At 34.8% G+C, this 19,381-nt stretch overlaps 1 protein-coding gene across 2 annotated transcripts; it reads right to left on the bottom strand.

Moving 5' to 3' along the window:
* Nucleotides 1-6,498: 6,498 nt before the first annotated feature.
* On the bottom strand, nucleotides 6,499-18,581 carry LOC101740062 (protein obstructor-E). Of its 2 annotated transcripts, none has more exons than XM_062672439.1 (8): nucleotides 18,341-18,581; nucleotides 17,704-18,006; nucleotides 12,937-13,023; nucleotides 9,562-9,675; nucleotides 8,550-8,614; nucleotides 7,953-8,091; nucleotides 7,296-7,509; nucleotides 6,499-6,614 (listed from the first exon to the last, which is right to left on the bottom strand). In XM_062672439.1, the coding sequence occupies exons 2-8, from the start codon at nucleotides 17,744-17,746 to the stop codon at nucleotides 6,557-6,559; spliced, it is 720 nt and encodes a 239-aa protein (XP_062528423.1). In that variant the 5' UTR covers nucleotides 17,747-18,006; nucleotides 18,341-18,581; the 3' UTR covers nucleotides 6,499-6,556. The 2 variants fall into 2 exon arrangements, with proteins under 2 accessions (XP_062528423.1, XP_004928623.1); XM_004928566.5 differs by having other exon boundaries at nucleotides 17,704-17,887; nucleotides 18,341-18,571.
* Between the last annotated feature and the right edge of the window lie 800 nt (nucleotides 18,582-19,381).

Genomic DNA, 19,381 nt, shown 5'->3' on the forward strand with positions numbered 1-19,381 from the left:
CCCATAGACATCTACAACGTAAATGCGCCACCCACCTTGAGATAAGTTCTAAGGTCTCAAGTATAGTTACAACGGCTGCCCCACCCTTCAAACCGAAACGCATTACTGCTTCACGGCAGAAATAGGCAGGGTGGTGGTACCCATCCGCGCGGACTCACAAGAGGTCCTACCACCAGTAATTAGGCAAATTATAATTTTGCGGGTTTCATTTTTATTACACGATGTTATTCCTTCACCGTGGAAATCAATCGTAAACAATTGTTGAGTACGTATTTTATTAGAGAAATTGGTACCCGCCTGAAATTCGAAGACCGGTGCATCGCTCAACACGAATACATCGGCCGTCTTAACGCCACGATGACTTCAAGGAATGAACTTTGCTTAATTTCATTACTTAACAGGTTAAGGACCGGAGCTGTAGGTAGTAGCTCACCTAGGTTAGTAGCTATAGCATATCGAAGAGGGACTATCCGACAATATAATTTCATAATCAAAAAACTAAAAGTAGGAATAGCTTATTTGAGTATTTTTTTATCCATATGCGTTTAATTACTTTTAGCAAAAATCGCTAAATAACCTCTGTGCTTAACCTGTTCAGATACGAAGTGGAAATCGTGCAGTTTTATTAAAATAATTAAGTGCGTTTGTAACATAAGCGAGTTGTACAGTGGCTTTTAGAAACCGACAAAATTGTAACCGTGTAGGTTCAATCAATTCTTTACTATAGTTACTCCCAAACATGAAACTTACATAAGTTCTAGTTATGCTCGATTTAACATAGAACAACCAGTAAATCCGCTTCAGCGCTATAGCTCAGAGCTGTTAGGGTTGGTTATATAAATATATATAAAATAAAATATAGAGCAAATATAGAGATACCTAAAATACAACATTTAGAAAATAAAAACTAGTATTCATCATCATCATCATCATCAACAGCCCACAGTCGTCCACTGCTGGACATAGGCCTCTCCCAATTCACACCACTGAGCCCGGTCTGCGGCTCTCCTCATCCACTTCTTGCCGGCCACCGTGCGGAGGTCATCGCACCACCTAGCCAAGGGGCGTCCCACGTTACGTCTTCCGCTGTGCGGTCTCCACTCGAGAACCCGTCTGCTCCAGCGATCGTCAGTCCTACGGCATATATGGCCAGCCCACTGCCACTTCAGCTTGCTGACTCTTTGAGCTATGTCGATGACTTTAGTTCTCTGTCGAATAATCTCATTCCGGATTTTATCAACTAGTATTATTATGGTTTCATCACGCGTTCCTTGATTTCTTTTAATTACTTGAATTATGTGATTTATCTATCATTAAATTAATTAAATAATTTCTATACTTATCTAAATATGTATATTTTTAAACGTATAAACTTATGTATGTCAGTCCCTGATAAACATAGCACAGGGAATCCTAATTTGATCTAATAAAAAATAGAAATAAAACATGTTAGGAAACAATATTTAAATACCAACGAAGAACACTTTAGTTGTCCGTGAACTCGAAAAACTTTAAAATATTCGAAACGTCTTGGTAATATTCGAAATGTAAAATAATATAAATTAAAATTTAATTTAATTTGAAAAATAAAATTAAAATGAGTTCTACGAATCGCAAAAGAGAAAGAAAATACTGTTTAATATTGCATAGCATTGAGTTCAAAAATACCATCGGCATGTGGTTACAAAAAAAAATTGAAGAGTTCGAATCATTTTTAGATTATGACCGTAAGAGTGACCTCTCATTATGTTTTCAATCGAAATTATCACTATCTGAACATCAAGGTGAAATTGTAAACAATAAATCATTAAAGATCATTTTTAGATCCGACAGTTCCAATTGCATGGTGGTGCGTGGTGCATTTACGTTGCAGATGTCTATGGGCTCCAGTAACCACTTAACACCAAGTCGGCTGTGAGCTCATCCACCCATCTAAGTAATAAATAAAAAAAAACGAGCTCTTTCGTTTTTGTGATAAAATTAACGTTGTATAATTTCAGTAACCGGTGTCGAGTTATTTGTATTTATCGGCAACCCTACTTCATATTGACGTCTAAAGATAAATTCAGTTGTCAGTGACAGTTGATTGACGCGTCGTATTACGCATGCTGTATCCGCTTTAACGCGCACTCATTGTATTATATTGAGTTTTATTATCTAAAAAAGAAACTAGTCATTGAATTTGTATTTCCAATTTTGCAACTATATTTATTAGGTTGCACATTGTAAAAAAAAAGAAGCAGAAAAACTGAAAGCGAGTGAGTGTTCGTAATTTAATAAAACAAATATTATTACGTATTAGTGTTTTTTGAAACGGTTAGATCTTATGTTTAAAATTATTTGGATTGGAGTTCGATGAATAATAAAATTGCACTTAAATTTCAAAAACATAGGCCTCTACGCCTCTTTTAAAACTTGTTGTTTACATTGTGTTCTGGATGTATAGTTGTGCTGCCAAGTACTATAGATATGTAGGAAAATATATACAAAAATCAAATATCTTTTTATCAGCGCCATCTGCTGGTGTCAAACGCCAAAACACACTGCTTCTCTTCACCCCAGCGGCATGGTTTGCTGAGAAAATGTTTTAAATGTGTAGAAATTTCAATATAAAACAAATTTGCATTGAGTAAATACTAGTGAGATAATTAGACAAATTCAATTAATGTTATGACTTATTCTAATAATTAAGTTGTGATAAATGCAGATATAAAACAGCTAAGTTAAATTACAGTAACACAATGAAGGAACCACTGACAATGGCTATAAGCTAAATCACGTTTTGAACACAAGTAATTCCGGATCTCTTGCATCAACGACCACGGCGATTGCGCAACGACCCACTATAATAATTGTCTTTAATTGCCTCGCAACCCAGAACAGACAGAACTAGATCTCCTATCAATTTGTTTGACTTTTATTTTTGTGCAGCCTGTAATACGTTTTAGAAATTTATAGATACAGTGGGCTGCGTTTAGTATAGTTGACCAAGCACACATATAGTCTGTCTTTTATAAATTAGATAAGAACTTTTTTAGTCAGTTTTGAAAGCTCTCCTATTTCTCTTCCTCTATACAGTTTCAGAATCTTGAGTAGTCGCTTTTGCAGTAAATCCGTAACCTTTCTTCCCAGTCCTAGGGTAATTTAATCAAAAGCCAATCTGATCGTACCAGTGCTGTGCAGTGGTGATTTAACAAAACCAATTCTGAGAATGAAGCGGAAGCAAAATCTTACTAATTTTCAAGCTTTTCGATGTGTTTTTATGGGTTTGTGTATCCCTTACATGTGGTTGAACGAAAGAGCAATCGTTTTGTTGTCAAATACAGTTTACTTTTTTTTGTTTTAAAGGCATGTATTACTTTTTTGACATAACGTTATGCAGCGAAACGCGGGCTTCAAAAATTTATTTCTGTGATATATGTTTCAAATAAATATATTCAAATATCGCCATCTATTGTTAAAGATACGAAACTAGCTTCTATTCTGTTTTGTGTATCTTATCTTTCTTATAGAGCAAGAGCCCGCGACAGCCAGACCTTCGTTATTTTATAAAAGCTGAAAGTTTCTCTGTGTATGTCTCCAACACAGGTAAGAACGACCCGCGATTATAGAGTTTCGATTGTGGTTACTTGGGCAGGTAACAGGCAGTAAAGGTATATGAAATAGTACCTTAAATTCGTTAAAGTATAAAGGTTTCTTTTTTTAATATTTACTCCAGAATATCTTTAGAAATCACGATATCCGTTGCCGGACACTTTTTCCAGTTGTTACCCCCTGCCAGACACCCCTAAACTTTAACAAATTTTAATTATACTTTCGTTATACTATAAAAGCTAAATTTTATATATGTTACTTAGGGACTTATAAAAATATGTTACCCCAATAGCCGGACAGTTTTAATGGTTCTTACATCTTGCCAGACACATTGAGAGCCCGCTGTAGGTGCGAGCGCGAGGTAGCAACTGTTCAAGCGGGTGTAAGCGAGATAGAGTGCTTAGTCTATTGTGATCTTTTACTGCACATCAGCTGTCGTTTATAGGATTTATCCGTTCTAAGCAGTGATATCGAGGCGCTACTCGGCATGGGAAGCTCTGTCATTCTGGCGGGCGACCTAAATTGTAAACACATCAGGTGGAACTCACACACCTCAACCCCTAATGGCAGGCGGCTCGACGCGTTAGTCGATGATCTCGCCTTCGATATCATCGCTCCGCTAACCCCGACTCACTACTGATCTGAATTTCGGAAACGGCTCGAACGATTTTCATAAAATTTAGTATACAGGGGATTTCGGGGGCGATAAATCGATCTAGCTGCGATTTATTTTCAGAAAATTCGTGTTTTCAATAATCAACTCTTCCCGACATCTATTGGCGAATAATAATACTATTTTTCTTAATTGAGGGCAACTAACCGCTTTAAAGACACAACAAGATGGCGTTATCAAAAAAAACGGTCATCATCTAGTTAGTATAAACGTGAAATGGAATTAATATATTGTTACGCACTGGGGTTCGGGATAAATAAAAATTCTACCGAAGTTAAAAAACTGTATAAATTAAAACGGTATTAACACTTAAAACACTTAACAACTACTTTAAAATTCTCAATTCACTTCTTCCGCTTCGCTTCAAATGATCCGTTCGCTATTTCCCTTCGAATAGTTTCGATTGTTAACTGATTTCGTGTCATCTCTATAACGCCTTTATAGCCAATACGACATCCCTAGTTTTTTATAATTTTTTTATTGCTTAGCTGGTTGGACGAGCCCAACTGGTGTTAAGTGGTTACTGAAGTCCATATACATCTACAGCGTAAATACGCCACCGACCTTGAGATATAAGTTCAAAAGTCTCAGTATAGTTACAATGGTTACCCCACCCTTCAAACCGAAACACATTACGGCTTCACGGCAGAAATCGGCAGGGCGGTGTTACCTCCCGTGCTGACTCACCAGAGGTCCTACCACCAGTAATTACGTAAATTATAATTTTGCGGGTTTGATTTTTATTTCACGATGTTAGTCCTTCACCGTGGAAGTTAATCGTGAACATTTGTTGAGTACGTATTTCATTAGAAAAATTGGTACCCGCCTGCAGGATTCGAACACCGTTGCATCGCTAGATACGAATGCACCGGACATCTTATCCTTTAGGCCACGACGACTTCAAAGATTCAAGATTTATCGAGTACATTCTGGGCAAGTCGAGTAGCTTCGATGTATGCTATCTGACAATAAATGGCGTTGTACTTCTCAAGCGTTCTTGACGTTACCAGTTCCTTTGATATTCATTTCGGCGATTCGGCGATAGATGGCGTTATGTTTACCGGCGCAACAATATTTTGACACCCCTAAATATTTTTAAGACTTGTAAATATTCGATTTGGTACATGTTTAATTAAAGTATGTCATCTATTTCTTGTATAATTTATGTACCAATCCACGTAGTACGTTCATTTTACACTTTTGGATGACGTGCAAGTAATGCTTTTGTCACTAAATCCGTCAATCTACACTATTGTGCACGTAGGTAATAAATAAAAAAATAAAAAAGGAAAGTTTGTTTTGAAAATATTAATTTAGGTAATAAGTTCGCTTGTTGCCAATACTCCAAAAAAGGTCTTTTTAACAATATTTCTATGAGTTTTGAAAACTCATATAATCGTCCGAAATACGAACATAGGACGTGATCACCAAATTCTTCCATAATTAAGAAATAGCGTGGTGTACTAAAGATCAATCAACTGAAGCGCAATATTTATGAATTTGCCTAATTATTGGATGTAGGACCTATTTGACAACCACGCTGGGTTCAACCCAGATCTGCCTATTTCTACCCAAAGTAGACATATGCACCTTTATCAACGGTTTGACAGTCGCTCATTCGAAATTTGACTTCATGTCTCAAAGTAGGTTGCATTGTCACTCCTTTTTTTATATATTTTTCTACCTATTCCAGTGACTTCGAGGGGTTATACTAGATTCACTGAGCGAGTAGGTGAGCTCACGGGGCTCTAACTTGAAGAATTTTCAAACACTAGCCCGAGCAAGAGTAGTGCTTCGCAGAAGTTACCACCGGATCGGAAACGCGACCCATTGAGGAGATCCAGCGTAAAATTTAGTGATTCGTGACTGTGGGCCGCATTCAGCTTCCCTATGATATACAACTAAGATTTTTTTTGTCTCATTACGGATACAACTTTTTATAAGAAGATACCACCTTTCGGAATATCAAGTACTCAGTGCTAATAATGAGATGGTCACGACCCTCAGACGTGAGGAATGCGACTCAGGGAGGAGGAGTGCTAATAATATCTGAGATATAAAGATAGATAGAAGATAGACGATTTGGCTTTGCTCCTTACATTGCTGAAGCACATGGCGACGGCAACCATTCACCACCAGGTGAAGGTATTATTGTATGCCTACAAAGGTTATAAAACAAAAACAAGGATTTATTTTGATGCTACGTAGCACGAAAGGTAATTAAAACAAAATTAAATTACCATAATTTATTATACGTCATATAATACTAAAGTCTTATATTTAAACTCCTTACGCCTTCTTGGGAAGCTTGTTCTTGTCAAGTGGCTGTCCGTCGTAGTAGTTTTCACTGAAAAATTCCGTTAATTATTATTTAAGGGTAGCAAAAATATTGTCATGTAGGGCAATTTCTAATTATTTGCAATAAAAGCGACAGTTTCAACAAATATGATGAAAAATGTTTCAAATAATGGAGTTGAATTATTGTATTCTAATGAAATTAATTCGGAAAACAGCAGACTGATTTTAAAATGTAATTATTTTTTATTTCACAATTTAAATTCTGAATATTACTTATTGTAGATTTGATGTTACATCATATTTTATATTTTTTACTGGTGGTAGGACCTCTTATGAGTCCGCGCGGGTAGGCACGACCGCTCTGCCTATTTCTGCCGTGAAGCAGTAATGCGTTTCGGTCTGAACGGTAGGGCAGCCGTTGTAGCTATACTGAGATCTTAGAACTTATATCTCAAGGTGGGTGTCGCATTTACGTTGTAGTTGTCTATGGGCTCCAGTAACCACTTAACACCAGGTGGGCTGTGAGCTCGTCCACCCATCTAAGCAATAAAAGAAAAGGAAAGTAAAAGAAAAGTAAAAAGGTACTCGTGGATTTTCAAATTTCGAGTATACCAAGGCGCTGACGAGAGTACCCTCAGGAGAGTGTTTCGAGCTCTCTGGAGGCACATAATGTTGGATTTGCTGGCTGTCGATCAAATTTTTTTTAATCACAGACATTTCTAATACTCACCATCCAACAACTTTTTCGGGATCGTCGCACATGAACGTATCCTCATTGTAGACCTTCCCGGATGGACAGCTTCCCTTTTGCGGTTGGACTCCGTTACGGCAGATATAGAACTTCTGGCAGTCTTCGGGGTGGGGGAAAGTGGGGTGGGGTAAGGAGCGGCCGTTGGGGCCCATGACCTCGCCGTCGGGACAGGTGAAACCATCATCCAAAACATCTGCAAAAGTGGCCAGTTTTAAATTTGTTGAACTTTGTTCCATTATTTTTTAAATAATGCAGAAATAGTAAAACGATATATGTAGTTCTAATGTGTGGAGTAAAGTTGTGCGCTATGAGCCCTCTTGTCGTGGCGGTCGCTAATTATATATCTGATCCAAATAACGGGGCAAAGCAAAGCCGCCATCGCCCGAAATTTGTCTCATCGGATCCTCTAGATGTCTCTCGTGCTTTTAGACTCTTCAAACACCAGTCACCGTTCTCCTTGAATTCCTCTGTTACAGCGAAGAGCGAACTAGCCCATAGACACAATCCACTATGCTTCTGGCCGGATCTTTTCACTAAGTTCTCAGTGAGCTCACCTACCGGTCGTATTACTGTCTCGCCGATGTTAAAATTCGAATCAAAGGATTTTTTTATATATGAACATGAGAGAACGATTACCTTTTGTGATTTGGTCGCATTGCCTGTTGACTACTTCTTTCCAGTCGCAGTTGGAGGTCTCTTCGTCAAAGTACAGTCCTGGAGGACACGGAAGCTCGTTGGGAATACCATCAGCGCAGTAGTGGAATTTATCGCAGGCCTAAACAGATTTAATTACACTTTTATTCCATATAATTAAAGTGAAACCTTAAAATTCATGTCTCAAGGTGGGGAGCGGCATTTACGTTGTAGATTTCTATGGGCTCCAGTAACCACTTAACATCAGGTGGGCCGTGAGCTCGTCCATCCATCTAAGCAATAAAAAAAATTAAAAAAAACTCAACATGAGACAATCCGCCCATATTAGTTTCGTAATTAGGAAACAATTAAGAACACACGTAAATTTTTTGGTAAAACTGACCAATATCAACTCTCTGGTCAATAATTACAAGCACATTTGTAGATCCTGTCCCAGATATTGTCAAATATATAAAAAAAACTCGATAGTAGCGGAGTCATGTCGTTTACCATGATAATAATTGTTCTATGTGCAAGTATGCGTACTTGCAAATATATATAAGACTTAGCTGATAATAATCTTAATTAAATCTAAGTTACCTGTGGGTCAGGATGTTTAAAGTATCCGTTTTGACGAGGGCAGCCCTTCGATGGTTTAGGTTCTTCTGTAATTTCAAAATTAGTAATTTAAAAAAAAAACACCAATAAACTGATAAGTCCTCAGTTGATAAATAGCAAACGTAGTTTTATGGTATATACAGATGTCATATATGCTATCCTATAATCTTGGCATATTTCATAACTATGTAAAGACAAAACAGTTAAATACCACTCTTTTCGTCGTCAATCGATTTTATCTTTCTTTATTTTTTGTTAAATAGCTATTGCGAAGCTATGGAGAAGTATTTTTTAAATAATAATATGTCAATAAAATAATTGAAGATTATGTTTGAGCTTCGAACACTGGGCAAATACTAGTATCGATAAAGGCAGTAAAATAAACATTATCGATTCTAAAGCGCTTATAGATGGCCAATTAAACCTAAGCTGAGAACTATTATCATTTGCTAAATGATATTTGTCGTGGATTTAAGTTAAATTTTCATAACGCGGCATGAAAGCAAATGTAGTCTGTATTCCTCTACCCGCGAATCTGTGCATCTGTTTATAATGTGGCATACAAACAACAAAACAAAAAAAGGCCCATTGCATTAACGTAATTACGACTGATGTATATAAACAATGACGTGTTAATAATCAAATTAAAACAAAAAAACTAACGTGTGTATTTTAAATATTCCCCTTCATCATTAGATTTACGGTTCGTTTCTATTTTACGAAAGACGCCAACAAACATTACAAATACGTGTCGAGTCGTGAGTTTGTGTTGATGCGTGAGCATGGCCTGTGTCAATGAACTCTTATCTGATCGCGACGGAGCAATGCAAAGCCACCGTCGCTCGCAACATGTCTTGAAGATATGTTTCATCCATTTGTTACCCGGATGTAGCTGAAATAGCCTTTAAGGCTACCAGCGAATAGGTAGGAAAAAAGTCCATGAATCTCCAAATTTGGGCTTAGCCGATGATGGTTCATTGAATATAGTACTCACGTAGCTCCTTTCTGTCGCCGCAGTCGACGTTAGAAGGGATATCACAGTGTTCTTTGTTGGGGTTTTCATCTGAGAACACGAGACCATCAGGACACAGCTTCTCTTCTGCATCTCCTGTATGAACATAAATATTTACAAATATATTAACTACTAGCAGACCCAGCCACACGTTGCTGTGGCAAAGATTTTTGTTTCTAAATAACACGTGGCCGCCTATGCTAATACAAAAAATTAACAAAGTAAGAACAATTGGATTTCACTGTATTGCGTTTACTACGAAATAAATTTTACTTATACTTTAGCCTCAGCAACACGTGGTATTTATGCCATTAAATTGTAGCTTATGTGAAACGTTGGTATTTTTAACACAGCGCCATCTATGAGATATTAATGTCAGACAGTATTAAAATTTTCTGTAAAAACTGATTTAAGGCGCCATTTGTTTTAAACTCATGAAACTTAAAATTAATAACAATAATTAACATAAGAAATCATTTTATTTTTAATTAATAAATATTGCGACTATTAATCGAAATAAAAACCATCCTATGGCCTAAGTTGGAACAAAATACATATTTAAAAAAAAGAAGTTAAAATCGGTTCAGTAGCTTAGGTGTCCAACGCGGACAAACAACGTGACACGTACATAATTTATGTTATTATATATTAAGATTTATCATAGCATGTGAACGGGCTCCGTCAAGCACTTAGCCTCAGGTGGCTGTGAGTTCATTCGCTGTCTGTGGCTCGTGAACACTAATCAGATACGTATGCCCAATATTGGTTCCAAGTTCTTACCAATATTGTGTTCACAAACAATTTCTACGTTCAAGCGGGTATCTAGAATACATGTTACACTTTTTTTTTTAGTCATAACTAATGATTGTGTAATTATGTATACTCATATAATACGTATCACTACATAGTATAAAAGTCGCTTTCTTTGTCTCTATATCTGTCCCTATGTGTGCTTAAATCTTTATAACTACGCAACGGATTTTGATGCGGTTTTTTTAATAGATAGAGTGATCGAAGAGGAAGGTTTATATGTATAATAACATCCATTAAATAGTGGAGAAATCAATAATTAATTACAGTTTCCGAAGCGAAGCGAGGGCGGGTCGCTAGTCAAAAATAAATTGTGTACTATTTTCTTTATTTGAATTTAGCCATACAAAATGCATTTACATCAATGAGACTTGATTAAATTCATTATAAATGCTAAAGATCAATTTCTAAGCGATTGTCTATAATAAAATTTCATTTCACTTAAAACAATTACTGTTATTGGAGCTATCCGTTGTTTATATCACGATTAAGTGCATTTACAAAGCTTGTTCTTTGGTTTATGTACCACGTAAATTTATGTAAATAGTATGCTTAATATGCTTATTGAGTGAAGCTATTTTGTAAGCTGTTGAACTTTTGAATTTCGAAAAGAAAGTCCGGAATTTCAAGACAGCTGAATGCGGTGTAGATAAAAATAAATGTATCAAGTCTTGTTCACCTGTTGCTTTAATAGTCCCCGTTGGAGATAACTTTGTAATTGGGATGGTTGTAGAAAAATAAATCTAGGTTCTTTAGCAAGTTATTTACGATGTTTTAAAACATGAATATTAGGGAACTTTAAAATGTGTTGTAGTTTATCTCTAATTGTTAGCATATTTTTTTTTGTTTTGTTTTCGCGATTCGTAAGGATAATTAAAACTACTTTTACAATATTGCAAATACTTTACAGTTTACACTGAATTAAATAAATCGTAAAGTCGACTTAATTAAATCGTAAAAGTAGTTTTAATTAGGAAAAAATTGATTTCGTCTGTAATTTAGCCTGCTTGTAGTGAACTTTATACCACGTGGGCGAAGACCAGTGCTCAAAGGATTAAAATTATGTTAATACCGATTTCGTCATAACGTTTATATGAATAATGTTTTTTTACTATATATCTTTTAAAATCCAATAGTACCTATAAAAGTAAATTCCATTAATCTCTTAGCGATGAGATTTTTTTTGTAAACTTCCGTATTCAATGAAACAGTCAATATTCTGATCGAAATCAATATTTATTTACTTCCGAAAACTATCAGGTTATATGAGAAGGCTTTTTGTAGTTTCGAAGAATTGCACGAACACACAAACATAAAAAAAACAGAACACGAACAAACAAACATACAGACAGAAAATAATAAAAAAAAAAACAATTGTTTATGTTCTTTTATCCAACCTTAGTTACTCCCTTTCTATTTTAATTACTGTTTATCAATGTACGCTTTATATAGAGTTTTCATCTGCTGGGCTTACACAAATTCACAGTAAAATGAAAACAAAGTCTTGTGAAACTATTTAGTTATTGCAAGGGGCATAAAACACAAAGAGGAATGAAAACGCTAGTTGCATAAACAGTTCATTGAACTCGAGTTAGCTCATCTTTCCGCTTAATTAAACATCTTAACCTCTGAACCAGCGATTCGTTTTTAAATGTGTGTGTGGAGAGAGGCTCGATATTAGGGTCGCATCTCGTGAGCCTTTTCATCTAAGCATTGTAACGTATAAAGACGTAGGGTTTAGATATTCTTTAAATATGTGTGATATTTAACTGATGATAAGCCATCAATCGATACGGGTTGGTACCAATGCACTCCAGACCACGCTCATTTTTAATATTTTTGGGTAAGTAATGCAAAATTTCCTCAAATATCGGGTATCCTCAACTCTATCTTGATACGAGTTATTAAATTTTTCTTTCAGTATATTCTTGGGAATAGATTTGGCAAGTATACCAAATTTTCGTCATAATAATATATACAAATCCTTCAAGGTCCTTTAAAAGTACTAATCCGAATGTAATATAAGTAATAAATATTCTTCTAAGCTTTTTGAACCATCTTTAGAGTGATAACGTAAAATATTTTAATAGATATTTGAATTTACATTGAAATTGATTTATTAATTTTATAGGTACTCTATTCATCGTCATAATTGCTGTAATTTTTTATGTTACTAATATATTAGAATAGCATACGTCTATTTTCGCAGCCAAGTCAGTATCTGCTATCTTATAATCGTGTATTTAAGCATCACCTTTACCAATATTCATAGATTGGTTTATTTTTATTTGCGAAAAGATATGAAAGAATTGACACTAAGTTTTAGTCGCTTACTTACTCCATTGCTTTAATAATTCTTTGATAACTGAATATGATTTTAAATTGATATGTAAATGTTATTTCGTTCACAAGTATGAGCAAAAACATATTACGCGAACTTCTTAAATTGTTTACGTCACATAGGTGTGTGTTAGTGTAATTACAAATTTTATATTTACGTAAACTTTACACTCAGGCATACGACTCGAAAGACCTTTAAGTACTGACCTCTGCTGCATTTGTAATAAAGGTCACATTGATACGGGTCCGGGTAGAAGCCGCTCTTGTCCGGGCATTTGAATTCTTGGCCTGAAACTTAAAAAAAAAGAGAGGATTAAAGTTTGAAAAATAATTAATTAACAACTATTGCAGGAATAATGAAAATTATTGTTGTTTTCCAAGTTTAATTAGTTTGTATTATTTTAAGTTATCGTTACAAACTATTAAAACAGTAATAGTACAAAAGATACTATGGATATTAACACAATCAGAGCTCCAACACAGTCTTTAACTGACACTTAATTTAAGGTCAAAGTAAATTATTTTATGAAGAGGTTGTTCCACCACTTAATACAATCGTTTTCCAAGCTACGCGTCTTAAAACTGCATAGCATCGCTTAATTAACCAATACCGTAGAAGTCTAATTTGCAAATGTTTTAGCAGAGACAAAAGAAACTGAATATCTTCTAAGGATTATTTCATATAGACATGTTATATAGATCTAATAAAGTGTATTTTGATTTAGGGAAGCATCACAAATTTTACGGTACAAAATAATTTCACGGTAGCATTAATTCAATGAAGTCCATAAAATGTACTAATGTGTTTTTTTTTAATGCAAACAAAAAATATTATGACCAATAGACACGTTATTACTTCCTTGTAAAATGATATTTCAAAAGTGGTCTTGTTAACGATCAATTAACTCAACTCACTCGATCGACTCAAGAAAGTAATACTTCAAGGATAAATACCAACTGTACTCGAAATACGAGATAAGTTTCAATGTAATGAAATGGAGTAATTAGGGATATTATATTTGAAAATAAAATAACAAAAATAAACAGAAATTTTCGAATAGACGGTCAAACGAACTCACAGTCCATGTGTCTCTAAATGATCACAGGATTTTATTGACATCACAATGTCAATACGCCGCCCTCCTTGAGACTTCTCTAGACTATTCGTCTATGTTTTAATTATTTAGTAATTACATAAAATTATAATTTTTGCAAGTATGATATTTATTACAAAATATCATTCCATCATTGTGGAAATAATTCGTGAATATAAATTAAATAGTAATTTCATTTAAAAAAATGGTCTCCGAGATTTGAACACACGCAATATTATCGTCTCACTCGATACAACGGTACACCGTGCATCTTATCATTTAGGCTACAATGGTTATCAGTATTTATTTCTTCTTATTTTGTTTTGTAATTTTCCTAAGTTCGACTAAGCGCTCTAGGGATAGTTTAACCAACGACTGCACTCAATTATCTACTTATTGAAAAGACTCGTCGCAAGCCATAAAATAAATAATCTTAATCTATTTCATTCACTACCAAACATGTGCGAAAGTCAATATGTTTATAGTCAGGTTCGGGAAGCTACGAGCATCACTCCAACTCAGGATCATTGAACTTACGTATTATTCGACGAAGAGTTACAACGAAAAGGAACGTAGCATTTTTTGTACGAAAATACTGAGGTATCAACTTATTTTTTTCCCCTACCTATGCTGATAGCCTTGAGAGGCTATATCAGCTTCTCCTTGACGTGTAGGTGAGCTCACGGGGCTCAAGCCGGGTGTGTTGCTAACACTGTCCCTAGCAAGAGCAGTACTTCGCAGAATCTACCACCGGATCGGAAACGCGACTCACTGGGAAGATCCGGCGAGAAACTGAGTGGGATATGTCTATGGGTTAATTCACTCTCCGAGCCCTTCGTCGCAAGCGACGGGTTCAGCGAGGACGGTGACCAGTGCTTGTGGTACCTAAAAGCACCATTAATGGATCGGGAGGATCCGTAATGACGTGCGTACCAACGTATAATAGAAATAAGCACTGTACGGCCGAGCGCTTAGGCGTACGTTGGATTTTATAAAATAGTCCGCATAACAATGCCTGGGCATATATATGGTATATATTGGTATATCCACGTACTGGGACTTCCCCACTATCCCTGACTAGCAATGGTATTCTTTATTAATTTTTTTAACAAATCTCTCCGATTAATTCCTATTCTAAAACGTTATGCTCACAATTAAAATAAATAAAATAAATATTTAGATTAAGACCTAAAATAGCTATTACTGTATTAACCGTGTCAAGGTGAACTATTTACAACAGTTACCTATTTCAGATTGGCAAGTGTGATTATTTTTGTTTGTTGAGTAACGCGATAAAAATGTGAAAAATGATAAATGTTCATTGATCAAATGATTGTAACATTTTATTCTTAACTAGCGGCGCGCTCCGGCTCCACTCGGGTCTTTAACAAAAATTTCAACGATATTTGACGTTGTTTTATTTTTTTAAATTATAAAAGAACACTTGTTGCGGCATAACTATAGTAATTAGAAATATGCTGTCGCGACACTTTTTGTAAATAATAATGTGTTCTACAAAGTCGTGGTATATTATTTTATTCTATCATGAATAATTTTCGCGGGGCACGCCATGTAAAGAATATTAGAGTTTTAGAGTAAGGATCCCTAAATTTTTTTCAAAAAAAATTATAGCCTGTCACTCGGGAATAAAGTAGCTTCCAAAAATTTTTTTAAATCGGTTCAGTAGTTTCGGAGCCTATTCAATACAAACAAACAAAAATTTCCTCTTTATAATATTAGTATAGATAGTGTTTGTGTTTTAAATAACCGCTTGTGACCGGTAAATATATTTACTAGTTTAAGCTTTTGTATATGTACACACAACTAAAATACAAACATTATTTCTAGTGTATATGCAAGACGTTATAATTACCCCACTTAACACACTACAGCAATTAATTTGATTATTGACTGATACAAAATCGTACATTTTAGCATGTAATATACACATTTTGCTATCGTACAAAATACTGTTTACTTCTCATAGTACATTAACTTGTATCCTTATTATCAAAGCGGATTTATTGTTTTGTTTGCATAACGTATTATTGGTTCGTTACTTAATGTGAAAACGAAATGTCTGTCTCGCGTGTTCTTAAAGTTTTAATTGGTCAATACGTAAACGTAAGCTGTCCGTTTTACTTAGTAATCAGTGATTTGTTATAAATAGCTGTTCTTGATTGAAGTCTATAAGTCCCTACTAAAATTATGTAGTAGATTTAATTGCATTAAATTAAACAATATAATGTTTTAATGACAGCGAACATAAATGTATTTACCGATAATCTTATATGTGGGTATAAGATTTGTCAATGACCTTCCTTAAAATGACTACTCCGAAATTCGCTAGTCACCTTTTAAGGAAAAAACATTTATTATTATTACCAATTTAAATTCCTTTTTTATTATTTTGTATTTATTGCAACGTTTTTTCTTAATCTGGCAACTGCGATTGACCGTTTGGAAATATCCTATGACAATTTGTGGTTCGGTAATTGGATACTTGTGTATTATTGAGAATTTTAAAGAAAACTATGTACATATTTATTTTAGTCTGGTCTTTTCGGACTTTGAAAGTCGGGGTGAGCCTAATTTTTTGGAAATATATTTTAGATGGCCGGTCCATAGAACGCCTCGTTGTACAGGAAAGCGTTGATTGTACAAGACCGCGCGGGAGGCCACCAATGCGGTGGACCGACCAAATTAAAACTGCAGTTGGAGGTCCCCTAAACGAGTGCAGTAGAATGGCCTCGAGCAGGGAGAGATGGCGCGACATCGTGAGACGTATCAAGTCTGCCCCTTCCAACACTACATGACGATCACGACCACTCTGTCAAGAGTGACACGATTGAGAAAAGAAGAATATTTTAGATGGTTTTTCTGTTTGTATCAGATACTTCACAATCTACAGAAATGTTCTGAAGTTTTTCGAGAAGATTAACAGATGTGTCGTGAAATAATAAGTCAACAGTCACTTTCATACAAAAAATAAGCAAAGGCATACACACTTTGGCAATCAGTATAATAGTTTCCAAACAACGAACGTTCGCATTTTAGTCAATGATTCTTTCACACGTTTAACAACATATTGTCACGACACGCTACGAAGCCAATATGTTTCCGTGACGAGGTTCAATAGAATGCCCTTGCATCATATGCATAATGCATACTGGGGCAATAACAGTTCGGGACGCGTGAGTGAAAGGAGACCTGTATTTGTATCTATATGCATATTATTATTAAATTTTTTATTGTACTTAAAGTTGCTCAATTGGATTTTAAAAATACATTTTATTTTTTATGCGATATTTTATTTTACACATTGTAGTACATTTCACACATGTAGTAAGTACACTTTACCGAAGCAAAAACCAAATTGAAAATTAATTAAGCTTTGTCAAATTGGTATTTTTGTAATTCGTCAAAGCGATACAATTTTTTAAATATATAGTTTAACAATTACAATATTTTTTTTTTAATTGAAGTTATGTTTTAATTGCAAACTGTTCTTGAGAGGGACAGTTTAAAAACAGCGTTAGTTTTTTGTGAAGAATAATGAATAGCGATAATTTAAAAGAATTTCTTGTTTTTATCATTGGCGCATGTTAGATTTTTTACTAAAACATTTTTACAAAAATCCAAAAACTTCGGGTAGCGGTATTAACGTCTATGGACTCCGGGAACCGTTTCAAACTATATGGCCAGCTTGTTGGCTCATCCAGTCAATAAATAAAGTTAAAAATCGCAATTTTATACTTTTCTATAAACTATTCCTTTCGGTTTACATTTTAACACACAACGCTCGAATTTTCTACGACACATCACCTTAGAACTTTAAAATTATATTGAGACGCGTATTAATATTGTGTAAAAAACTTACCTAATCCACAAACAGCCAACCCTAGTACTATTAAACTTTTCATTTTTTATTTTATTTTTTTATTTAATATTTTGAGTTGTGCACGTGCGCTCCGTGCCGATAGCTGTTTGGTATTGCCACGACTATTATTGTGGACAACGGTCGTCTACTGTACTTTACACGGTAAAGGCTGCTGCGAAGAAAGCTGTCAGCGGCAAAACGATTAATTGTATTGTCGAGTGAAATTTTTATAAATGTTAAACGTTTTGTTATTTACTTTTATTACTTAATTTTTTTTTTTGTGTTCGGTGGCGGATTTATGGCCTGTGAAAAAATCGTCTTTTATGTAAGGCTTCGTATGATTTTTTTTTTTCGCGATTCTTTCCTATGATTAAATATATTTAAATTCAATCACATATTTCTATCAGACGGTTTACAAAAAAAAATTATTTTACAATATTGTTATATGAAAGTTTGTAAGTTTGAATGTTTGTTGCTCAATCACGCAAAAGCGACTAAACGTATTTAGATGAAATTTAGGAGATTTTTTTTAAAACTCGGAATAGCCCAATAGACATTTAATCTGACCTGAATAACATAGGACATATCTGCTGGATTAAATAACAAAATGCGTTGGTTTGTTCATGAGTATACGTACCAACGGATCTACAAATTTACTGATAGAGTGAAACAGACAACTATAGTATTATCTTATATATTGGGTAAACGCAACGTGACTAAACTAAGCTTGGATAAGAAGCTGCGTGTCACATTTCGTGTATAATATTAGTTTATAAAAATTGCAGCGTTTGAAACCGAGTAAGTTTTAAAAAATCACGTTAATTATTAAGAAAAAATCATATGTGCTAGCCACGTTCACCGCGTTTTAAAGACAACGAGGTCTAAAGGAGATAGCCTCGATGTAACAGCCTTCATGGTCAATTTCATGGCACTAAAAGTTGTTTATCTTGGTCGTTTATGTGCACTTAATTACGCATAATGACCCGGCAGTGGATACTTTTTTCAGAGTTTTAAATAAAAAAGGTTTTTATATTTACATTTGATTCTATTATAGGCTTTTTAGTCAAGACGTAAAGTTTAATGTGGCGTGAGGTTTATTGGCAGACTGAAGACCCGTTATCAGCTTTCATAAAAACTGTTCATTAGCCAGTTAAAATTAAAAAAAAAGTGTTCTCTATTAAACCAGCCTTTTTTTTAAAACAACCATCTTTCTCTGTCTATCAGTCTTTTGTAATTTTTAAATAAAATTCGTTAGCGTTTACCAATAGATCTTATTTCTTTCTATTGAAAATTTTATAACACGTTAAGATAACTGAAAGGAATCGACATTCGAGCGTCACGGCTTGTGAACAATCTATCGATACATAACAACTGATAAAAGCAAATTAGGCAACGTTAGACAACAATTAGGGTTGAGTAACAGAACGCCTGCCCAGAACTGGTCTGGAAACGGGCTTACGTGTGCACGCTGGGCTATGTGTGTTGGCCAACTTGTGCGAATGTTGGTCATTCTGAACGGCGCATTGCCACTAATGCAATATTTGCCAAATAGAATATATTTTGTTTTGATTTTAATAAAGGTTTTTGTCTTAAACTAATTGTTTTTTTTTAGTTATACTTTTTTAGTTACTTCCGGTTGGATCGTTGGATAGTACAAACGTCACAAATTTTGTTCGAA

The sequence above is a fragment of the Bombyx mori genome, chromosome 15 (genome assembly GCF_030269925.1).
Source record: "Bombyx mori chromosome 15, ASM3026992v2".
NCBI classification, from domain to species: Eukaryota; Metazoa; Arthropoda; class Insecta; order Lepidoptera; family Bombycidae; genus Bombyx; species Bombyx mori.

Bases quoted from the DNA above. Each gene is read 5' to 3' on its own strand.
- LOC101740062 (XM_062672439.1), bottom strand. From the start codon at position 17,746: ATGAAAAGTTTAATAGTACTAGGGTTGGCTGTTTGTGGATTAG. The intron at 8,092-8,549 runs GTAACTTAGATT...AAATCTGTTTAG, and splicing joins TTAAACATCCTGACCCACAG to GCCTGCGATAAATTCCACTA. The intron at 7,510-7,952 runs GTAATCGTTCTC...CCACTTTTGCAG, and splicing joins ATGCGACCAAATCACAAAAG to ATGTTTTGGATGATGGTTTC.